At 39.3% G+C, this 25,954-nt stretch overlaps 1 protein-coding gene across 1 annotated transcript in view; it reads right to left on the bottom strand.

Moving 5' to 3' along the window:
- Window positions 1-207: 207 nt before the first annotated feature.
- The window catches only part of LOC124057429 (whirlin-like), a 62,959-nt gene continuing 37,212 nt past the window's right edge, over window positions 208-25,954 (bottom strand). Inside the window, exons 4-12 of the mRNA XM_046385671.1 lie at window positions 20,697-20,971; window positions 18,886-18,922; window positions 14,514-14,699; window positions 13,914-14,105; window positions 10,689-10,763; window positions 9,071-9,776; window positions 8,251-8,426; window positions 5,606-5,734; window positions 208-1,818 (exon numbers count right to left, since the gene is read on the bottom strand). Of these exons, the coding sequence (XP_046241627.1) occupies window positions 1,642-1,818; window positions 5,606-5,734; window positions 8,251-8,426; window positions 9,071-9,776; window positions 10,689-10,763; window positions 13,914-14,105; window positions 14,514-14,699; window positions 18,886-18,922; window positions 20,697-20,971 (1,953 nt within the window). The 3' untranslated portion in view covers window positions 208-1,641. The remainder of the gene's footprint in view (window positions 1,819-5,605; window positions 5,735-8,250; window positions 8,427-9,070; window positions 9,777-10,688; window positions 10,764-13,913; window positions 14,106-14,513; window positions 14,700-18,885; window positions 18,923-20,696; window positions 20,972-25,954) is intronic.

Here is a 25,954-nt window from a genome sequence, read left to right as displayed (position 1 = left end):
ACATGAGCTTTCTTTTTTTTTCTTTCCAACTTTACTGAATGAACAATGGGTCTGTTTTGGTCTATGATGCTGGTATTCTGTTGCAATATCAAATGCTGTAAATTCCACCTTTAAGCGATTCATTTCACTTAAGCAAACCTGCTAAACTTCTGCAGTTACTTACACTTTCTAAACCACATTTTTAATGTGTTAAGGTATTATAATGCATTCATAATTCCTTATGACTCATTCAATACTTTCACATGCACTATATCAACATTCATAAAACATTCTAGATGTGACTTATATCGAAGTGTAAGGGTCTTACGGATACTCTTGGAGCTTACGATACATTATGACTACCTATACGCACCTATACACACTTCAACAATCAGCTGTAGTAAGGACTCTTAGTATGCAGTTCAGTAACAGTTCATGCAGTATCATAAGTTACTACGGTATGCGTTAAGCAAAGTGAAGTTCATATGGATGCATCGATAACAATACATGCTTCATCATAATGTTTTATTTTTGGTGCTAAGCATAATGCATTTTCATGCATTTAAGAGAATCTTACACTTCATCATAAGTGATTATCGTGATACTATACCCCCTTGAACATATAATTCATTATGTCACATCTACAATGTTTTATGACTGTTGATATAGTGTATCAGAAAGCAATATGTGTGTTTATGTCATAAAGAATTATGAATGCTCTATTGTACACTGTGGATGCCCCCCTAATGGGCCATAGGGTCATCATAGAAAGTGTTACGTCTCAACCAGAGGTTTTGCCAGTGAAGTTAGCTGGTTTTCTCTCTACATTGAAGTCCAACTTATTTAAAGAAATAATTTAGCTTGTTACATCTTAAGCATCATCCATCTTTTTTTTTTTTGATGATAACATGTACTCACCATCTTAATTGCTGACATCTCAAAATGTGGTGACATCTCTATAGACTTACTTAGATTAACTTCCAATTTTGAATGCTGTAAACTGTGATGGATTTTTGCAACACAGTTTTGGTAATATGTCGATGTAGGTTCTCGGTCATCTGGGTCATGGTAGTTGAAGTGCTAGAAGTGAAGGCAGCCGGATGTCGGTTGTTTGGCTTCTATCACTTCAACAGTCTTGGTAATAGTTTTACTGTTCAACTTGCTTTTGTCTTCCGAAGAAGTTTGAATAACCTTTGATCAGAATCTGATGCTTCCGGCATCCCCCCATGCAGCTCTGCCTCCCCACATTTTGTCTCAAGAATGAAAAATACAAGACACTTGACTTGAGTGTGACAGCTACACCATCAGTACTAATTGTTGTACTGGTGAAACATATAACAGTATTGCGAGTTTGAGAACTAAAAAGACAAAACAAAACAGAATTAACTAATGAAAAAATGCAAATAGCATATGACCCCGATATGACTTATATATATGGCATATATTAATGTAATAACCTCTTCTAAATTTAAAATGTGCAAATCTCCGTAGAGTGCAGTCAACAAATACCCAACACATCTTATCCACTAATCCCTTCCCTGAAATTAAAATGAGGGTCATGATTATACTACAGCATCATGTGGTTCAGTTCGCACAGTTCCCTCAATGCAGTACAACAGTGTCTTCTTAAAACCAAGCTGCATAAAGTGCAAAGTCCTCATACTAGAGTCCTGGCTCAACCACCAGGAAGTCAATATGATCCTTCTCTTTGGTCTTGAAGGCCTCAGCGATGATCCGGGCAGCATCCTTGTGCTCCCGACCTCTCAGTGAAATGCCGTTGACCTCCAGGATGATCTGACCCACCTTAAGCTGGCCGCAGTTATGAGCCGAGCCTCCTTTCTGTCAACAGGGACAAGAAGGAACAAAGGAGGGAAATATGACATATTTAGAAAGATAGACCCATTCAGTGGCAGATGAGTGGTCAGTCAATAGAAAGCCTGTGTTTCATTTATAGAATATCATCTGCCCTTGATCTTACACTTTTTGGCAGGGCCATAGGTACCAGTGAAAACACTGAGGTCACGTCTTTGACGTCGTCTAGGGGAATTCTGCTTATTTAACACTCTGATTTTGGGATGAAGACCTGCATGACAGCCCTGTCTCCTAATAATTACTAGTTTACCTAGAACTAATTACATAATCCTACAATGATGATGTTGTAGGATTTTAAGATTTTATCTAATCTTAAAGAAAAAGTATGTTTAATAGTAAAAAGCTGTGGCAGGACTATATAAGAGCAAACTCAATAAGTTGCCCCAGTCCACATTATTTTATTATTATTATTACCGTTGCTGAACTATGAGTAATGTAAAAAAAAAAAAAATGTTGCTCCTAGTTTAGAATCTACCACCTAACCCGTACTTTAGCTAAATTTAGACAATTTAGAAAGATTGGTCAGCTGTTGAAGGAACTGAAGAACCTAAGTTGATGAGTCATTTATAAGTAGTCATCTCATTTTAAGTCAGTACAGTCATATAATGTGAGCATTTGCTCTTCTTTTACTAGGTGGTCCAACAGCAACAGTATTAATCCGTCCATCCATTCATTGATCCTTCCTCCACTCAGGACAAACAGGACAAACACAATTCAGTTTAATCCTCAGCAGTAAATATGTTTATTTGCTGTGACATTCAATTACTAAATAGCAGATGAAAACATCTCTGCAGGGCATGCAGGCCAATAATAATGAATTCTGATTCAGGAGACTGGCCAAGAAATTCTGAGAAGGGTAATGAATCAGACACACTTTCAGCTCCTTCTACAAGCATTACTAATAAGCTTATGAGCAAGGCATTAACTGCAAGCCGCTTCAATGCAGCAGCTCCTAGCAGCCCAGAGGATAAGACTGAGATCATAATAAACAGTTTTGCACACACACACACACACAATGGACAACAACCTAAAAACAAAGCAGAGAGCCCAGACAATGAAACAAAAGGCAATAGGATATTTTACCAGAGTCAGTGATGACAATGCTCAGATGTGCAACACAAAGGAGGCAGTATGGCCAACTTATCAAATACCTGTTGAACAGAACACAAACTTCGCTTCACACAGCCCTACTTTATCCTAAAATGCTGGAAATGAACTCCAGTTATCTTCCACAGTGATGTCAATTATATGGAATTAGTTTAGATATAATGCAATCTGCAAAATATAAGAAACACAACAAATATTCCAATATTATGAGTTTTGGAATCGCATTGTAAAACAGCATGTTTGGTTAGGTATAGACACAAAAACTCCTTAGTTAGGTTTAGGAAAAGGTACCGTTTTGGGTTAAAATAACTACATTTAAAAAGTTTAAAGCACACACACACACACACAGGGATCAAACCCTAGTCTCTTGGAGGACAGTCCTATGTTTGACCCACCCAACCATCATAGCCTCTTCCAGACTTCTTTCACATTTTATACTGCACCAAAGTGGCACAAAGGCTCAATATAGGACAAACTTTGATTTTAGCTTACAAGCCAAGAGCAGACAGAACAAGGACTACAACATTTAGCATCTCAGCTGAATGATGTTGAATGATGAAACATTAGCAGCTAAGTTTTTAAGCAGTTTAATATGCTTAAAGTTTAATGGCAAATTCTAAGTGGCTTTAGCTTGCTAGCATTTAACTTCTAGCATCACACATGGTGCATGTATAAAGTTTGCAGTACTGTATGAAAACAAGTTAAAAATGAAGACATGTTATTGAATATTTTTTCTGTCTATGCCTATATTATAACACACAAATTTTCAGTTGCATCACAGGTAACAGGTGTCAGCCTTTGACAAGGAGGAAGAATGTGTTAAATAAATAGGACTACAGTACTAGGGTCTGCTGTAGCCTTTGTGATACTGTCAATTGCAAGTCCTATAATGTGAGTGAGTTGTGAGTGAGTGACTGAGATGATAGGAATATAACAAGGAAACGTGGACATATTCATGTGCAATGTCACACTTACTGCAGGGGAACATGTTTCACAAGCTACAAAATGACAGTTGGGGTCATAATAATACCGACTGACATTCAAAGCCAGTGGTAAAAGTCATTGTTATGGAAATTACTGCATAGTTACAAAAAGTCCTCAAGGATGCCCTGCTTATAAAAGAGACGGAGTGGAGGCCTGAGTACTGCTGAGATGACTCAGGATATAACTCATTCAGTGATTAGCTGATGTTATCGCCTCTCACCCTCTGCATATAAAACACCTCCGTTATGGAAACATGCTGCTTTGCTTTCTTTGTACATTATTGTACTTAAAATGTGAAGGGTGTCGGAGAGAAACATCAACAGGAGGACTTATGTTTGGGGAATGTGTTAGTATGTTGACGGTGCAAAACAAATGCATGCAAAATAATCAGATGGTGAAGGAAGACAAAGTTTCTTTTAAAGGATATCAGCGCCTTCACAGACCACATCAACGCAGTGGACAGGAACATCAAGTTCACCCGGGAAGATGTGAAAGATAAAAACCTTGCCTTTTTGGAGTGCGCGGTCCACATCATGGAGGATGAACAACTCAACATAGAGGTTTACATGAAGCCCATTCACACCAATCCGTACCTCCGTTTTGACTCACACCACCCACTGGAGCACAAATTAGGGGTCATCGGCACCCTTCAGTCACGGGCAGACACCATTCCTACCACCAACAGAGGTAAGATGTGGGTACAGGGACACATTAGGACAGCCCTCAAAACCTGCAGTTATCCCAGATGGGCCTTTCTAAAAACCAACAAAAAGAAGCCCGTAGAGAAGGAGAACAACAGGAGGAGGAATGTCGTCATTCCTTACATTGCAGGGGTTTTTGCATCAGATCCCTGTACACTTCAGACCCGGCAACACCCTGAGACAAAAACTGGTGCATCCCAAAGATAAGACACCCAGACACAAGCTGGACAATGTGGTGTATGCTGTTCAGTGTAGTGAAGAGTGCGCTGACCTGTACACTGGGGAGACCAAACAACCGCTACACAAGCGCATGGCCCAACACAGGAGGGCCAACTCCTCAGGACTCAGCTGTTCACCTACACCTCAAGGCTAAAGGCCACACTTTTGAGGACAACAACATCTACATTTTGGCCAGGGAAGACAGATGGTTTGAGAGAGGAGTAAAGGAAGCCATCTTCATCAATCTAGAAAAACCATCACTCAACAGAGGAGGTGGTCCAAGACACAACATCCACTGTCATCCACTTACAAGGCCCTCTGAGGAATAATTCCCAAAAGATTCACTTCTCACCTGCTCTCACCAGGTTCACACATCAAAGAGGCATGTGACCAAAACCACTCTGACAGGGATGTCAAGGCCCCCTCAGAACCCCCTCACGACCGTTAACACTTCACCAGGTGACCCTAACGGCCCATTCAATAGGAGGGACCTGAGACACCTTTGTTCCCAAATTCCTTTGCCATATATATATTCCAGTACTCCCCACCATCATTTAGAACTGAAGAAGTTTCTTGGATGAGAGGCGAAACGTCTTCTATAAAACTTCATGTCCAGTTGCCTAACAGAATTCTTCAAGCTTGACCATGATCTGGATGACTGAGAATCTACACAGATACATTCAATACTGACACAAAATAATAGCTTTGAAGCATAAATCTGACAAACTGCAGCGCTGACTCACCTGAATGGTAACTATGCGTGGCAGAGGTTGGCGTGTGTTGGCTCCACCTTCGATAGCAATGCCAAGGGTGTTGGCATTTTTCACCACACGTACCAGGGTAGCACTGGACACTGGGACTGGTGAGCCAATCTGCTGGGACAAAACATGAAAAGGAATCAGGAGTCGAGGAAGTAGAGAATAAGTTTGAACTTGTATATTATATATCAACTAATATCATATATACCACTGCAACATTTTGTAGATAGGCATGCAACACCACTGATGCCTGTGAGTACAAATTGTCGTTTAGAAAAACAGAAAAACATTTAGAACAGGTATAAACTTTTCTGTCTTTAGGTGGGCCTGAATGAAGTTTTGTATTAACTCATGTGTGTGTAATGTGAACTCGGGTTGAAGAATATTGCACTGTATTCAGCATTTTTGTTTTTTTTTTGTTTGTTTGTTTTGGTTATCTGAGTCATTTTTTAATGCTATGCCTGGTATAATAAAGTAATTTAAAAATGGACCACCATGCACTGACAGGCAGAAGTGCAAATGTACAACTGAATTCCACAATATCAATCCCTCTACGCTCAGTACAGAGTGAGTCATAGAAAATCGAGAGGCATTATTCATATGAAAATGAATAAAAAAACAGGGACAAAACCAAAAAGCTGCAGTGCAAGTAAGTTCCACTGACATTCCTCAGTGCAAACCTGTGGACAGTGAAATCCCTCTGGTGCAGTGTGCTCTGATGCATTCTGGGAAAGATACAGCTGTGAAACAGCCTCGAACAGCCAGTGTGACATGCGTTGCACACAGACAGAAAGGCCCAGAACTTGTTCTCTGTGATGCACAGACAAACACTGGATACGACACAGGGCAGCCCTACATACAGCATAGCAGAACAGGACGCGCAGTGGGCACAGTACATGAAACATGGCTTTCTTCACTTTTTTTTTAAATGTGTTGCAGGCATTAAATTCAGAATGAGTGTATATTTATGAATAATCATAAAGTTTATTACTTTGAACATTAAATATCTTGTTTTTGTACTCATTTGAATATAGGTCAAAAACATTTTGCTTATCATTGCATTTTACATACATTTATTTTCTCTTAGCTTTTTGGGAATGGAGTTACACATACTAATTTTATATTACATATTATAAAAATATGTGCATAGAGAGATGAACTATGACTTTGGCGATGGCACTGCTCGTTAAACCGAAAGCTTAAAAAATACAAAGAAAAACATCGTCCTGGAACCTGTACCCTTTTTTAAAAGAAAAAAGAGCAGCTCCATCCATGAGCAGCTCCATCAACTGCAGCTCAAAAGACGCTTGCATTTACGCAAGTTTGAGCCTATTTCATTTCGTCACTTCTCTTGTATGAATATGGTAAAAACATGCTTAGAATTATCATGTAGTGTGAGGCACACCTTGTATATAGTATACCCAGCACATTTAGGGCTGCTTTAATTTAAATAAAAAAACAACACTGACAAGCTTTGTTGTTGTGTATATAGACCTTGCAAACAGGTCTGTTCTGTTTAAACAACAGTTAAGGACCTGCATGTTCCTGTTATAAATTGGTAATAAATGAGTGAAATATTGTGGCTGTTTGAAAGTCAGTTTTACGGTTAATATTTTAAAAATGATATTGCAAAAACTGTCAGATCGGCAATACGTATTTTCAATTGTTTGTGCATGAAATATGACCTGAGTGCTGGGGCTTTGGTCCATATGTGTCTGTAGCATGCATCTCTTTTATATTCTGCTTCAGTGTTTTGAGTTGTATTGCTTCTCTATATTTCTCACTGTTCCTTGTGTGCTCTAATTGGAAGGCGCAAGATTATCCCAAATGAGTCACAGAAACTGATTTGCAGGCAATTTCAATTATTTTTCTCAATTTGCATTTTCTTTAGTTCCATTGATTTTATAAATTTCCATTTTATTTTTTCCACAAGTAAGAAAATAAAGGTTGTAGTTCAGCAGTTTGGTGGTCCAAAGGACAATTTATATCTTCAACTTAAAACCACAGAATTCTCACAGCTCTGTGAAAATCTATCATTACAAGTACATTATAAAAGAAATATAAATTATTGACAAAATCTTCACATGTTATCTTCACATTACATGTTGTCTTGTGTTGGTGTGATAAATTCTTTTGTTACACAGTCTTCTCCTTCTACAGAGATGAATTGAGACACAGTGTACTTGTTTTTTCTCTTGTTTGTTTCATCATCTGTTCATTTGATTGGTCTGCTGCCAAACAGTGACGTGCTCTTTTGTTTCATCATTATGATACTGCACATAATCTGGTACTGTATAATGAATCACATTGTTGTATCTGCAGTATTTCCGTTTGTCTCTAATGAGTTGTGGTAATTGGGATAGGCTCCAGCCCCCCGCAACCCTAACAGATAGGCGGTATAGAAAATAAGTGAAAAATGAATGGGTTGTGGTAATTTGTATTTGTTAATTTCATTCCATAAATGTATTAAAAGCAACAGAAGTAGTGATCCAGAGAACTGAAACCGTAAACTGATAAATAATTGGGTTTGGCAAATTAGGTCACCTTGGGGCAAGACAAATCTGTATTTCTTAAGAGAATGAACAGTATGCTTAATGTAATGACTTATTGAGACAGCATGAAGCCCTCACTTGTCTGCTTGCCCCTGGAGGAGGTGCAAGGGCTCCTGGATGTTCTGGATGGCCCTGCTGGTTCTTGCTTGGTCGAGGACTGCCATCCTTACTGAGGCCTCCTGCCTCGGCTATGTCCACCCCGCTGTCCTCACTCAGAGTTTGGCCACTGTCTGACAGCTGAGACAGGGTGGCTCCTGGAAGGGACATTATAATGTCAGTGTACAAAGAGGCAATACATAGCATCAGAGGTACTGTCTCTTCTTGGACAGTGGCCAATAGTCACCTCAGCTGCAAAAAAGAGCCTTTATTCTTTATTCAAGCCTTTATTTAGAGGCTTTACATCTAATATTAATTCTAAACAAACAGTATTTTAGATTTCTATCCCTACATTAAGCTCTTGTCTTGATTCAGTATTCATCTCTACAAGACATTCTAATATATAGTCACAATAGTGTTGTAATAGTGTTTTGCCCTGAAGGAACCTCTTCATAGTTCTAAGAACCCCTTTTTATTGAATTTTCATGGCCAGAACTGGAAATGGTTGTAGTTCTTAGGGTGCAGGTTTGAAGGACTGCCAATTTTAAAAACCTGTGTAAAACATTAGCTGAGTAAACAACAGTTTAAAATGGAAGTCCTAAAAAGTGAAACAAAGCACAGACAAATGTCCATCAAATTATTATTGTTGTATGTCACACTGAAACTGCTTGCTATACCAACAACCTATTGTAATGTAAATGGTATTTCCTTGTAAGTTTATAGCATGAAGCATCTGAACATGAGGCATATATGAGATGTACTTCTGCACAGAAAGACCAAACACACAGCCAGTTTTGTGTACCTCTTTGCTGAGGTCTAGAATCTGCAGAGAGCCGGTTCATGTCTGCTATGAGGACTTTCTGAGTGAGAGCAGGTGAGCAGGGCCGGTCAGGACTACAGGATGGAGCAGCAGGTGTGATGAGAGAGGGGCAGGGGGAGGGGCATGGAGAGGGACAGGGTGACGGATGAGGGGAGGGCATGGGAGATGCTGCTTTGGAAGAGGATGCAGATTTTGACAAGATGGAGGACTTCTCATAGGAGCTGGATCTGGAAGAGATCTTGATAGATGCTTCTGGCTTTGCAGAGCTGGATGAGTCCCGATGGTGCAGGAAACCCGGACAGGTGTGGTGTCCTGAACTGGGCCGGCTGTAGTGAGGAGCATGGTGGTGGAAGTGATGAGCAAAATGGTGGTTGTGCTGTTCAGAGTCAGAGAGCTGAAGGGAACTCTGGCAGGTGTGATGGAGTGCATTGAGGGAAGTGGCACCAGTGCAGGTGTGATGAGCTGGGGCTGGTGAGGGCTGGTGGATGGAGGGGATGGATTTGAGCGACTTGTGGAGGCAGTCCTGGAGCAGCCGGCTGGGTCCACTGAGGAGCAGGTTGGAGCTGGGCTGCACCAGGCGTGCTGAAGGCTTCCGGTTGAGCTCTTTCTCCCTGGACGACCTGCTCTGAGCGTGGAGAGGAGCAGCCCTGAATGGTGGAGGAGATTCACCTGAAGCCTGCATTTCATCCTGTCAGTGGAAATAAAGCAATAATATACAAAAAACACACATGAATGGCACAGCTTCTCTCTCTGAACAAAATGAAAAAGTTATAATCCTTAAGATTTAACATTTGCTGAATGTTTTGGAGACAACTATGACAGACTGGCTTTACAACTAAAAGTAAATTATACATACATTTAGAAGAATATACTGTATACTAGGGGTCAAGCGATTTTTTTTATTGACAGAGTATAAAATAAATAAATGCAAAAATAATCTATACTCTGAAGCATGCAATCTGCACAGCAACTAGTAACTAAATTTATCAAATAAATTTGATAGTGGAGTAAAAATTGCAGTATCACTCATTCATTTCAGAGCTCTTCTAATGATTTTCGGACCCTTGTATTGCACCACCATAAGATTACGATTCCAATGAAATTCACTAAGCACATTTATGCTCCCCACAGGATGAGCTCTTTCAGTTTTGGACACTTGATCTTGATGATCTTCCTCCCTCTAGCTAAAAGGTTACAGATGCAGATAATATATAATGAATCCATTGTCAAATTGATATGAAATGTGCTGGGGGATAAAATTTTGATATAAATAATTCTGTGACCTTTCTTAGAGTCGCCCTCAATGGAGACTTCAGATATTAGCTGCAGTATAGTGTAAAAATGCTATACTTTCTTGTTGTGGGATGTAATGCACGTTATAGCTTCAAGTGAACCTTAATGGGACTTTCATCTTTAAGTCTTGTTAGTAAGTTCTGTCCCCTGGACATATGGAAGCACTGTTGTTTGATCCATTTTATCTCTATGGCTGAAGTATCTGGGTGTTAAAGTTGGACAGTCAGGGAAACCTATTCATGGACAAAACACTTATCTCTGCATATGTATTTTGTTTATGACAGATAGAACAAAGAATGACACATACCAGTGCAATGTTTTGTAAGGCATTAGTGTTCTCCTCCTGGTCTTTTTCTGTCCAACCACCAACAGAGCTGTCAGTCTGAAAGAAACATTATCAAGCACTGTAGTGCTGCAGGGCAAAATGTGCAATAAAAGTGAGCATGGTTTCTTCTAGCCTACTTAATGCAGATGCCAGATGGATTTGCCCCACAGGACAACATAATGAGTGCAAGAAAGTTTAGACAGTTGGGACAAAGTGTTTTTTTTGTTTTTTGTTTTTTTTTTTTTTTTTTTTTATCATCATCATTTGAGGCCAATTGAAGCTGGAGGCTCTATAGTTTCATAACTACCAAGCAGTGGTCTTTAAAGTGGGCTTCAGAAGCCCTGGGAACCCTTTTCCATATCAAGAATACTTTCATTCATCTGAGCCCAGGCAAACACACAGAATAATTTACAAGAATAACTATTGAAATTAAGTAGATATAAGGTAGTAGATATATTTGATGCCCACAAAAACGGTCTTTTTTGTTTTTCTTTTCCTCTGAATCTTGTGACATTTTTCTTTGAATAAAACATAGTTTTTCATACACCTCTCTATACACATCAGTATTATTCCAACAAGCAAAAATAATTCCTACACTGTCACGCTGATAACAAACATTTTTCACAATGGGAGAAGCACAGGTGTAAATGAGATGAAGAATGATGGTTAAATTCCACGTAGCGGCTTCAGTTTGAGGTGGATTGGGTGTTTAGGGTGTTGTTCATGGCAGCTCACTGTCACACAGCCATGGCTTACGGGTTCACTTGATAGAGCAGAGCCCATCATTAATGTTATTTGTAACACCTGTGCTTTTCCAGCTATGACAAGACACAGAGACATGGACTCAGACGTATTTTCAATTTGGTAGACAATAAGCTAACCTATGCTCGCTAATGAAATTTTAAAAAGGCATTTCAACTTGAATTATGATTGTAGCTCAGTTTTAGCGAAAGTGAAATAAAAATGGTCATTTCATGGTCATTTTCATAATGGCAGGATTCTCTTAGGCCCCTTTTACCAAAATCATGCTGAAACACACTACTCAAAGGACATCAGTGGGTCTGGTTTCTGGTGAGGGTTAAAATGTGTGCAATTTTTTTATTATTATGTTAATTTAAAATTTACTCCCCCTGAGTATAAAGTATTAACCAATAGATTTTTTGTATCCTTATCCTCTACCTTTTTAGTCATCATTGGCACATTTTTTATGTTAATTACAGCTATTGGCTATTCTAAATGATCTTGCAGCCAACCTGCATTGAATTATCTATCTAATGAGACAACAATGTGTCATAACATGCTGTTGCTACAATGAATCTTACTGTTTCTCCCTGAGTAACTAAGTGACTGTCAATTAAATGCAATTAGCTTTTTATTGGGGAGGTTGTAATTTCACAGTCACAATAATGAGCGTGTCAGCACGGGCAATTATACAGACGCATGGTGTGCTGTGGCAAACACCGCCACCAGCAAGCTTTTAATAGCAGCACCAAACAGCTAACCATGACAAGACAAATGCACCAAAAGCACCTGTGGCCACAAAGCAGTGGGCTAGGATCATAAAGCAGAGGAAAATAATCCATGCTTTGCTCAAGCTAAAACCAAGCAGTGTTGTTAGATCAAGTTAATCTGGGTCCTCTAAGGGCACAAACTGCTGGAGGAAGTGGATCAGAAGCAGACCGTAACCTGGCACAATGAGGTCTCTGGGGATTGATGTGGGCCACAGAGAAGCATCAATACTACATAGTCGCTGACTTGCCACAAAGATGGGCTGTTCTGTGTCTAAGGCTGAGCCAGCTGAGACTGAGGGAAAAGGGAAAAATCATGCGCCGTGACACACGCACACAGACTTTCTTTAATTTATATGAATCCTTGAAATATATACAAATTAGAGCAGTACAAAAATAAGTACAAGGTTGAACCACAGTCAGAACTGAACTGTGTCCATGTCTACACAGATGAGACAAGCGCAGCTAATACCTAATTAAAGTTTCCTATCATGTCCAGGACACCTGCTGATAATTATGTGATATTTGTGGGGAATAAACAAAAGGGAAAGATAACTATTGTTATGTTTTTGGCTGACCGGAGAGTCACTATCCTTTAACTGTTCTGGTGCTTACGAGACTAATGATGGACAGGTGAAAACTGAACAACTGTCATGTTTTTAAAAACAATTTACACAAGAAAATTATTTACTTAGAAGCTCTATGAAAACATCCAGAACTACATCACCAGTTAATTACCGGAAGGCTTGCAGAGATAGTGATGGGTGTTATAACGGCAATAACTTGTAACTTCACTTGGAATTTATGAAGTCCAAGTTGAGTTGCAAGTCCTTTTTTGATTTTGCCAAGTCCAGTCAACAGTCTGAAATTTCTGAGACTCATCCACATCTCAGGATAACCTAGTAACTATCGGGGACGCCATTGGAAGCTTACTAGCTTGTCATCTCCAGAGTCAGGTTTGCTAGATGCCACATCAAAATCATTTTCTTGTCATCATCTCAGCAAAATAGAAGAAAACTAAACTCATAAATTCATTTCTCACCTGAAAAAAAATCAAAACTTTATTTGGTGACACTGTACGACTTGTAAGCTTGCTGGGACGCTTGTCTACCAAACTCACATCAGCCCCCAAAGTATAATTGATAAAACAGAGGACGAAACCTTACACACATATGAACTGCATGTGGACAGTACAGGAACTATACAAGAACACAATCTCAGGATGGGCTCATTTGTTTAACAGTTTTGTTGAGTTGTCTGTTCAGCTCTGTTTCAAATGAACAACAGGCTTTTTAAACTGTTTTATCCAATCACATCAATCCACAATATAAAGGTGCAGTCCGTTTTTGTTAAATGCTAATGAAATTAACAAGCAGCACTTTGTGGCAGCTGGTATTGCTAAATTAGATTTAGCTTGTAGTAAATCATTTTAAATCAGTATTTTTTGCCAAATGATTTGGTAAGCAGCCATGTAACAAAAAGGTGCAGCAAGGCAGTCATTAGTACAAATTAACCTTGAAAATTCCAGCCAGAGAGCTGCTGTGTCAGTGCTTATCTTGCTCTATTATGACTTATTTCTTTGATATTATATAAGGTCACATTAAAGAGGCAAACAGGAACAAGTCAAGGAAAGAGTAGGATTATACCACACAATATCTCAATGGATGTCACATTTTCAGGTAGCAGATATGTTATCTACCGTAGCAGCACTGGTGTGTCCTGCATCATGGATTGCAGCAGCGGTGTGGTTGCAGTGACCTTGTGGATGCAGCACTCCCAGGCCTCCATGCCAGGCTTGGTGTGCCTCCCTCTCATGATGCACCACTAGCCTGTCATACAACTCCAGATCCTGGGGAGCCACCAGACTCCTCACCTCAGACAACATGGACAGCTGCAGGGAAGAAAGAGAGAAAACTGGGATAAGAGCATGAGGGGGAAAAGCATAAAATTACAGAGGCTATGCTATGCTGTGTTACCTATTATTATCTATTTTATGTGATTACCACATCTTTAAAATTATTCAAATGCTACACAATGACACTTAACCCAGTCATACACACACACACAAGACACTGATCCCATCTTGTTCTAAATTGAGTTCCTTTTGAATCTCTTTAGCCTTGTGGTTTGTTGTCTGGTCCTGATCTTATTGGGAATCACTGCATGGGGAGGTAGATTTTGTATCTTTTTTGAATAAAGTCACCTGTAGAAATTAGTAGGTTGACTGCAAATATAGAAGTTTAAAAACACAAGTTTAAAACATTCATTCCTTTTTATGACCCCACAAAAGCTGCTGTACCTTTGCATGTGTGTTGAAGAGTTCGAACAGGGCCATGGTCAGTGGCTCCACTCCTATGTGTCCCTCCTGGTACTCCTGCAGGTAGTAGGCCATAGTCTGCCTTTCTGGCTCTGTCAATAGCATGTAGGCCTGCTGCTCCAGAGACACCTGAGCACCCGGTGGGCCCACAACTCTGTATACTGCTGGCTGGATGGACAGATAGGTCGACACAAGGTAAATGTAAAAAGAAAGAGAAAAAAATGAGGGTCACACACAGAGAGGATAAGAAGGGTTATCTAACTCTACAAGCCCAGTAGCATGCAGATTGGAAGTCTTCAGTTACGTGCAGCCACCCCACCCCCAACCCTTCCACCCTCACCCCCAACCTGTACACATGGCAATGCCTGAGCTTATCTTGCTCAGAGAAAAAGCACCACTTCAAAGCTGCAGGGTGAGACAGGCAGAACTTTTTCTTTTTTTTTTTTTTGCCTTCAAGACTCCATCATTGTTATCTTCATAAGCAGCTTGACTTGGAAACAGCTCTTCTCACTGTTGGTAGATTGAGTGAGTTTCAGCAGGTCCTGTGTGAAAATCTTTGTATTGAAGTGAGAGAATAAACAGGATGCTGCAAGCAGGGAAGAAGCCGTTGGGGAAAATTTTCCCTCCCACAAAGTTTTAGCTGGGAATGGGGCAAAACAAAACATTTCTTAAGATAGGGGAAATGGAATAAGTAAAACACAACATAATAAATCAGAGTACGAAATTCAAAAAATGAGAAAGTTATTATCTATGTATATATAAAATATATAAATGCATATGTCCAATTACGCATATATACTGTAAATATATCCATAACTGAAAGCTGGGATGCTTGATATGTCTCTGAGAGAGAGAAAGGACAGAAACAGATGAAGATAAGGATGAAAAAAAAGCTCTTACTGTCATTTGATGAATTGGAAAATCAATATTTCATAAGGGTTTGTGGATTGTATTTGACCTTGAGCCTGCCTCTGTCAAGTTACAAGGCTTGACTTTATGTGCATTGACATTATAAAGAAGGGAATGGATCACTTGGATCACAAAGGACTGGAGATGTCTCAGCCAGAGACCCACTCTCAGCTATGATTGTATCTGGTATGAGGGGTCCGTCACTGGAGCAAAACTGAACAAAGTCAAGTCAGTCGAATGAAATGTGATCCCATAAGACCACGCACAAACAGTTTATCTAATTTTTAATATGGTGTCACCATTTATTGCAAATGCAAAAGTTTGTATTAAAACATTAACGGGCTTCTTTGCAGATCAAGAAACAAATACAAACACATATTATTTATCATTTACAACATATCATTTATTTTCAGCAGTCAGAAACAATTATCAGTCCTGCTGATATTTGATTTTTTGGTTTAGATGCTGGTTTATTAATTTAAATACAACTTTTCATTCAACTATGTAAAATATAATGTATTTTATCAATACAATTTGACTGGTCAGGTTGCTACACAGTAATATTTCATACACAAACTGGAGTCTGCGTTCTGGATTAGGAAATATTGTATTACTTGTTTTGAATGGCCACTTCTATGATGATATGATAGTATTATATGTTGTATATGCACAGTAGATTAGATTAGATTATTACAACAGTAACATGACCAGCTGATTTAGATGCAGGAGAACATATCTGGCATATCATGGTGTACAATTTATTTTACTTGTCAGACAGACACATTTGCTAAAATGCAGGGACTAAGTGACCACAAGCAGCAAATATCCACCTACACAATGCATGACAATCCTGCTTCCAGCCCAGAAAGGAAAATACAAAACAACACAGTTGTGGCACTAGTGTGAGCTAAAGCAGATTCTGTTGTTTGTCTTGGGAGGACAGATTTGTTGACTTTGATGTCACACAATACATTCTAAGGGTAAGTTGTCTGAGATTTGGTGCTTCCTGTTACTGTACTTAATTGAAGGCAAGTAGAAGGGTAATAAATTAGTCCCTGGAGGACCTGGTGTGCATGAAATGAAATTATGATTTTTTGAAAATGTTATTTCATTTTATCTTTTTTTTTTTTTGGAGGGAAAGAAAAAGAAAAATCCTTTTACACAAGGTTTAAATGAATCTAAAACGTATTACGACACTGTGGATTCAAAGAACAAAAGACAGGTAATCATGGAAATATACTGTTGAACAGATTTCCCTTTTACAAGAGCAGACAACAGCTGAGCATGATTTCTCTGTGTATTTTGAGGGAGTAGCGAGTTTGTATTTTTAACATCAATAAATCATGAAGACCATTAAATTACATCTGCGCCCGGCAACATCTGTATTTTCACAGATGCTGGCAGATGAGCCTCCAGACTGGGTCACTGAATTTCATGTGTCAAATAAGAATGAGAATTCAGTCTGAAAAGACAGTAAACTAGACTTGTCCCTCTAAATAGCAATACTGTTACAGGCACTGATGTTTAGAAACGTTTTGTTGTAGTTATTGTTTTCTCTTCAATTACATTTTGCAATCATAAAACTCATGGGAATTCAAAGTTTGATTTTCCTGTTGTTACTTATAGTATCCAGGTTCAGGAAATGGAACTCTCTGAAGAGACATAAACTCTTTATCAAGGTTTTTGTGTGTTTTACCTGCAATCAACAGAACACAAAAGGCTGTGTATTATTATTTCAGAAAAGGTAGTCTTTGTCAAATAAAGCATAGGACTAACAATGAAGAGATGAGTTTGAAACTGTATGTGATACTGCTGGCCACCACTGGATCATGCCAACCCACTACTTGGGCACAAATACACTGATCAGCCATAACATAACAAGGCAGGGGATGGGGAAGGGCATTCATCTCAGTAGCAAAATAGGGTCCCAATAGCAAAGTTTTTCCCTTGGGCAAGGGGTGTCAAACTCAAGTTCATCCCAGGCCACATCAGCATATTGGAGTGTGAGCATTGTTATATGGCAAGTGATTGTGTCTATTATATTAAAGGACAGGGGGGCATTGGAGGGTCACCGGTTCGATTCCTCCACCGGATGGGCAGGAAAAATTTGGGTGGTGGTTTGGAGAATCATTGTTCAGTTGATGTTAAGGTTTAAAGAGTAAAATCAGTGTTTAGGTCCTTGTTTAACAGGTGGCTCAGCCTCTCACAGCCAGGCGTGGCAGTTGCTGCATGCTTGCCTTCTTTTAGCTCTATCAACTAGACTAGATGAAAAAATGCTTAAAATGCTTTTCCCTTTATCAGCAAGTGAGTCTATGCTTGAACCTCACCCTGAATGATTCCAGTTGAGCCGGTCAGCGTGAAAGACTGACCGGACTCAGCAGCTTCCAGGGTTTTAATGGTTGAATGAAATGGCAGGTTGAACGAAAGCATGTGTACTCAGGATTCACTCTGCATGAATCAGAGCTTGAAAATGGATTGACAACAGGTACACTCATGAGACAAAGCAAAAACTCAGAGTCTGGTACTGTCTTCTGGATTGTCATTAAACCATAATATAAAAAACCAAGTACTACAGTAGTACAAATTAAACAATATTATTACCACAGTGAAAAGCACTTTCTCTTTTTTGCATGTTCCACACAGCAATCACACCGATATTGTTAGAGTATACTACCAATTTAGCATCATACAACCAAAACATAGTCACACTTATGATGGACAATTTTTAAAATACACTGATGTGGCGAATCCACAGATATTTGGTTTCTTGGTTTCACACATCTTCCTCATCAAGATCTGACACTGATATATTACTCCAGAGCAAACTGACCTCCAACAGTACTCAACTCAACAAACTGTTTAGTTATTGTAAAGAGACATTGCTGTTGAGTTTCTCAAATGTATTTCTGGGCTCCATCTAGTAACAATCCAGATGGATAAATAGCACTACAGGCAAAAAAAAAAAAAGAAAAAAAAGAAAAATGTGTTTTTATTTCGAGGGGAACTGTCCCTTTTAGTGAATGCCCTGAAATTATTTTTGTGATATGAATGAAAATTCAGCAAGGAGATTATAACAACTGAAACTGATTTCAGAATCAGTTTATTGTTGAGTATATAGTATATATAAAACAAAATAAATTAAGTATAATAATAATAACCACATTTAGATACCCACTCTCTCACTCTTGATACTAGAGTGATGTTAAAAAGTGGTGTTTCTTTTACTTCACAAACAATCTTTGGCTTAGTACAGATATTGGTATCATTTTGGCCAAGAAAATCTACTGTCTGCAAATTTTTTGTCAGCTTAAACTTGTGAATGTGTCAGTAAGAAACCTATTCCCTGAATGTTTAATGTTTAAATTTAACAATCTGAGGTAAAGTCAAGTGTAAAGTGTGTCAGTCAAGCACACAAAGACCAGTAATGCAGGGCTGCTATTCTTACCTTTGCTAATACAGGTTTAGCTCTGGCTGAAGATGGTCTGCAAAAAAGACAACAACGAAACAAATTATTTGTAGTTATATTTATCCTACAAACAAAGCTGAATTGAGAGCAGCGCATACAAGTATCACCGTAAATGACAACCGGCGCACCTCACTGATTCTTATGCATGTAGAACATTAAAAGTATGACAACAACATCAGAGCTTAGGCCAGCCTGAGGCGGCAACAAGGCAACGTGAGTTTAATGAAGTGTGGAGCTGAGAGCCACCTTGTGTGATTTCCAAGGCAGCAGCAGCCAGAGAAATTTATACCTCCCCAAATTCTCGATCAGGGTCAGCTCCATTAGGGCCGGGAGACAGATGGACGTGGGAGAGAGAGGGGGAGAGAGGGGAGTAGCTTTTCTGTCAGACACAATGGAGCTGTCAAACACAATCTGCCTCTGCAGGGAAAGGTTTTCATGTCCTGGACCTTCCAAACAGAACCAATCTCAGTAATGGAGCTGCCAATAGATGGGATTTTGTTCACAGGGCTACCATATGGCAACATTTCTGTTGTTACTGATTTACTTTTAACTGAGCTGAATGAATGAATTGATCCACAGTAATTTTCTTCTCACCTTTACGATTTAAATCCTGTCACAGGTTCCAAACTGACTGATTCATTTGGGAAACAGAACATCATACAGTGATTAATATGTGCTCTAAAATGTTTCAACAGACCGGTCTGACTAAAAGTAAACATCATTTTAGCAGTTTCTGCCATGATCAAACAGGTGAGTTTTCCATAACAACAGACTTAAGCTCAGAGATGGAAGTTACAAATCTGATGATCTTTTTAAATTAAAACTGATAGTCACCGACTGTGTGGTTTGGTCTGTTCGTAACAGTGTGACAATACAGCGCTGCTTTACTTCAGCAGTAACTTGTGTTCAGTTCACGTCTTTTGAACTCTTGGGTTCATTTCAATAGAAAACTGGGCCTATATAACCACTTCTCATAAGATTGATGACTCAGAATTGAATTGCATGAAGTAAATTCCAGCAGTATGAGACTACTGGCTTTATACTTGATGCAGTTCAATTCAATATATTGTCACTTTTACAGTCCAGCCCAGTTTAGCACAGATGCTGAACAGTAGGAAATATACTTGGAGACAGTGTTAGACATATAAATATGAAAAGAGAGTAAAATAAGAGTTAGGATAAGAATAGAAAGATACAACTACGTATGAGTATATATGAGTCCTGTAGGTTGATTATAGTTCACTGCTAGATTTCACCTGTTAATGGCACCTCTACAACTCTACTACTACTATACAGAGGTTTTCAGTCAGGTCAGTGGTGCTTTAATTATATTCTCCTCAATAATCATGGGATAATATACAGTATAAATAGCACACCACGTTTAAGGACATTTCATTTCATGCATTCATTCTCATGCTTTTCACTTGTCATTTAACACCATACACATTTTATGTATTTTAGAATTACCGCAAAGGATGAAGTCAGGTAACTTTTATCATGTGATCTTTTTTGTCTTAGCCATGTACAGTTTATTTAGGCCTCAAAACTACTTGGCTAGGTTTGGAGAAAAATAAACCGTAGTTTGGGTTAAAATAGGTTTATGTGATATAAGTTAAACTGTTACACAAGTTGTAGCCCTGAGGTGTAGTCACATTTTTGAAGAGGTGCCTTTGAGAATAGAATAATTCTATTCTATAATTGTTACAGCTGGTTATACAACCATAAATCAGATTTCTAGTATTCATTTTATTAAGGCAAATAATCACCGAAACTCAGTATAATGCACTCACCTTGAACCGCAGGTACTGGTACTGACACTAGCAGGAATACCAGCATTTACATTGTGGTTGGTGACAGGTGCTGGGTTAGCTGTAGCGCTGGTCTCAGCTATGGCCTGACTGCAGATCCATTTGGTCTCATCTATCACTGTGCGTGCATGAGGCAGGCGACCCACATCCCTCACCTTCATCACCAGGTGGCGTCCTGTTTTGAGGATATGAACTGCCTCATCGTGGGAGATGGTGACAAAGCTCTGGTTGTTCACTTCCAGGATCTGGTCGCCAACCTGCAACATACCAGTTTGATTACAAAGAAGCACTATGTTCATTGACCTTCTTGAGTTTGACTTGATTTGGGTCTCAACTCAGGCCATTTGTCTACATTTGAAGCGGTCCTGTGGCACTGCTGCTACATGGCTGTTTGAGGGTACAAGGAGAAGATGAAACATGTTCTGCATCCACCATGACCTTAATGAGAAGGCTATCGCTGTTATTTAAAGTTAATTAAAGAGTTTGGTCTAGACCTGTTCTAATTGGAAAATGTGATGAGATAACTTTTGTTGTGAATTGACGCTACATGAATAAACTGAATTGAATTGAATTGAATTGTTAGGAAGTTAAAACAACATTCTCATATTCCCCATAAATCTCAGAGGGCTTAGGGCTGCCCCCCTGTCAAATCATTTTGATCTATTATGACTATCCAAATTATGGCCCTCTTCAATATTCAGTTAATTATTCTACATGCGACAAATTTCTCTAACAGAAATTTTCTAAATCACCATGCAAGAGCTGACCTTTTCTCTTAAAACTAAAATCTCAATTTAAATCACTCAGTGTCATAAGTGTTTGAAACATTTTGGCACTCTGACTGAATGTACACTCCTGGTTTTTATTTTAATGCAACTGTCTTTTAATATATTTTATTTATTTCATTTGATTTGTATGTAATATTGTTGACATGAATGTTTGTGTAGGCCCATGGTAAGTGTATGATGCCACTTTGGCATAAACAAGTAGATTGTTTATTACCTCTCATCCATTCTGTGAGTTGAGAGAATGTAAGTTCAAATTAGACAGTCGGTCCCTTAAGGGCCATGAAGAAAATAATAACCATAAAATAAAAATTCTCAAATAACAAATTAATGTGATTATGTCACAGATCTCTGGCCCATTCTTGTTTTTACAGTTTTGGGCCGTTGCAGTCTCTCAGACCAAAGCATTTACCAGTTGATGTCATCTGTGTTTCAGGGCTCAAGGCCTTAGGCCTCACTGAATATCTTTGTCTTCTCTTTGGGGTTATGTTTGTATCAGCATGCGTGCCATGCATCCCAATCCCTGATTCAGACAGTATTTTTTCATTGCGACAGCCACAGGCCACAGATTTAATACTGAACAAGGAGTGCGAAATTCAAGGTCATCCCAACTTTCCCAACTCGCTGAGTTGTCTGCAGGTTGCCACACAGCATACGCATACACACACAAACACAAATGCTGCACTGAAGCTAACTGTATTCCTTTAGACTGAAAGACAGTGAAGTCTTGGCTTTTCTCAACACAGGGTGTGAGAGGCAAATATCACAGATAAGACAATGTGCCGAATGTTATACATCAAAAAACTACAACAGAAGAAAATCAATCAGTGGTCGGTGCTCTCTGGTGTAAGGCAAAACACTCATTTCTCAGTATCCCTCTTCCTTTAATAATCTGTGATATTTTGGCTTTTTAAATCATGTTTGAGTAGAGGATGGTTAGAGGCCAAATTAATTTTTAAAACTACATACAGAGGAAGGTAAATCCAACTAAAAAGAACAGAAACGTCAGTAGGACCGTCAGTAGGACCAACAGAGAGGAGTGAAACAGAGAGAAACTCCTCATAACCAGTAAACTGGCCTTTATGTGAAATATTGGTAGTGTGCCCCGTCAGGTTATACCTTACCTAATTTGTATTCATGCCTGTATCACTAATGGTGACCTCCTTGTTCATTTGATACATACTTAAACTGATACAACCAAACTGTTTTTTAGGTCCTGTAAAGATAATTATTTGATGATACAAAATCCCTGTCTCAAAAAGCAATTTAGCCAAATGACACAAATGCTGATTTAGCATGTATAATTAGGCTGTTTATAAAGAATGGGGTGGAGGGGGATGCTGGAGGATGCAGGAAGACATGACAAACTGCTGCAAGCAGCAGAAAAACAGCTTCCACTGTAAAAGGCAGAAATTAGTTATTGACTTCTTTCCACACCACTATATGAGGCAGATGCAGCTTCAACAAAGCTTTTTTGATGCACAAACAGGAACATAGACAATACTGCCACAGGGACTAGAGAAAAACATTATTAAATACAATTATTGCAATCAGAAGTACATTGAACAGACATGTGTGATGAAATAGCAAGCGTTATTCTTTGTAACCCTAAATTTTCAAGTTGAATTTCACTGGTCATTCATGCTGAAGTGTCAAATAGTGTATGTGTGTGTGTGTGTGTGTGTGTGTGTATGTGTGTGTGCGCACGCAGGGTGCTGTAGGTGCAATGTATTTCAACAAAGAGCAGATAAAGTGCTTTTTTCTTCAGCAGTAGCAGTTTGCTGGCCTGCAGTGACCTCCATGTGGTTACAGAGAGACAAGGTCCTGTTTTAAAGTTTTATTTACGTTGTGTTTGTCACACTTGGCGACTTCCTATTTCACTGTGACTCTCCTGGAAGTAACAGAGACAGGCAAAACACACCGTAAACTTGAATAAAATGACAGATCTCTCTGGGACAGGACGTTGTTGGAAACATTTGGGATAATGTGTGTACATATTATTGACATGTTAATGCAGAAATGCTACATATTGTAGGTTAAATATCGACAGATCAGTTCCTTCCATTACGCAGTCTGCATAGACAGCTGAATTTATAAATAAAAATTATTATATTTATTATTCTAGACACGCCATAAGAGGCTATTCCCAGGGATGGCATCTCCCAATCATAGCCTCTTAATTAAAATCGAGAACTCAGAGGTACTGTACTACATGTACTGCATCCAAGCTAGATGTGACACTAGGCCACCAGCAATCTGCCTGTTCTGAACAGGCACGTTTTGAACCAGCACTGCACTAGTTTACTTTATTAGTTGATAGTATGGCAGAGTTTTCAGTGTCTTTATATCTAATAATAAAACCACATATTGCCAGTGTTCCACTGCAGCGTTCAAGTACAATGGCTAAAAGCATAAATGTGTTAATGTCAATGTTAAAAAGTATTATGGGACATGTGTTAGCTGAATTTTATGAACATTAGATATACTGGTGGGCTGTAACATACACTGCTAAATAAAGGGCCAATACTGACTCTTAATTTCACATGAGTAGTTTCAGTTTTCATACTCTGGTGCTCGTATGATGGAAAAAGAAACTGCCTCTCCATGTCCAATACACAAACCAGTGCCCTGGACATGACATGACTCCTGGCAAGGAAGGGGCTGACACTCATTAAAGATCAAGTCATAGCATGAGATACTAGGATGGAGCAGACTAGCAAAAGTTAGGTCATGACTGAGCAGAATTCAAACTTATTAAAACGTAATGTTCAGTCACAAAACATATGTTATCCAAACACTGAATTGAATTTGCATTTTTTCATATTTCTAATCTGGTGTCAAATCAACATCTCCAAGGTTAGGAAACAGGCTCTAATTGAATGGATTTAGAGCAGATTTATATCACATTCTAATGGATATGACTGAGTGTTTCACTCTCTCAAAGTAATGAATGGGCAACACCAAGTGTCAATGTGTTGCACAAATATAAATGAGTAATATGACTTTCAGCCGAGTCTATTCATGTAGAGCTGCAATGATGGATCTACTAGTTTCCCAGCAATGCTGAGTTCAGGAATATTTGAGAGCACAATTTCAAACTCTGGACAAGGGTAAACTGCTGCTTTCAGCCTTTTAAGAGCATAAACATAAATCGTAGCAGCTATATAATTTATTTGAGTATTTTGTCCTAAAATAAAAATAAAAATCCACTGTGGTAAAGTTATATTGTATTTACAATGTTAATGCATGTTTTTGAAGACCTTCCTAAAAACAAGTGCTTTAAACTAGCCTGGTTATAAATAGTCTTTGGTATTTCAGCCTATAGGTGATGCTTAGTGACATGAAGTTTCCAGAAATTAAAGAGTTCATTCCGATAAATTTTGATATAGCATTTCCTATTTAAGCAGCTCAACTATGGCACTATAGAAAAAAACAGGATGAGAATTTCCACATATGGTGTCTGGCCAATGCAGCATTGGTTGATTGACATACTGTCCATATACTATCACTCACTATATTTAAAGCTAGGATGTAGGGCACAGCTAAAGACGAATGTGTGGGCAGTGTTCCAACTACCCATGCAGAACACTCACCCTGAGGGACTGTTCAATGTTGCCAGAGAGTTCAACCATGCAAATCTCAAATCAGTTCAGCCTAAATATCACCAACATGTGAACCCACTTGAACCTGTTTACACAAACATCCCCAGTGCGTACCGTGCAGAGCCCACTTTGGACACCCTAAGTACTCTAAGAACAGCAAGGGCCAAACTGCTCAGGCCATCAGAGTGGCAAAGGGCACGCATGCCTAGAGAATACACGGCTACTTCCGCTTCCACAGCAGCAACACAACACATGTGGCAGGGAATCTAGGCCATCACTAACTACAGGACGACTCCATCTGCCTGTGACGGGGATGCCTCCCTTCTGGATGTGATGAACCACAGAACGACACAGGGGCAAGGAAGACCACCCCTCCCCTGGTGACCAGGTGCTCTGTCTTTACAGCGCTGATGCAGAGTCAACAACCTGTCTCTTAACATAGACAAAGCTAAAGAGATGTTCAGGGCCAGGGGGGGACTACGCTCCACTGACCATTGACAGATCTTCCATGGAGATCGTCAAAAGCACCAAGTTCCTTGGTGTTCACCTGGCAGAGTACCTCCCCTGGTCCCTCAGCACCAGCTCCATCACCAAGAGAGCCCAACAGCATCTCTACAGCTTCACAAGGCTGAGAAAAGAACATCTTCCACCCCCCATCCTGAGCGCCGTTTACAGAGGGACTATAGCATCACTGCCTGGTTTGTGAACTGCACCATCCAGAACAGCTCCTCCCTGCAGCAGATAGTGAGGACAGCCGAGAGGATCATCAGAGTCTCTCTCCCTTCCATGACAGGCATTTACACCACACAGTGCATCTGCAGAGCCAACAGAATTGTGGATGACACCACACACC

The sequence above is a fragment of the Scatophagus argus genome, chromosome 4 (assembly GCF_020382885.2).
Source record: "Scatophagus argus isolate fScaArg1 chromosome 4, fScaArg1.pri, whole genome shotgun sequence".
Lineage (NCBI taxonomy): Eukaryota > Metazoa > Chordata > Actinopteri > Scatophagidae > Scatophagus > Scatophagus argus.
This window is presented reverse-complemented; position numbering and strand designations above follow the sequence as displayed.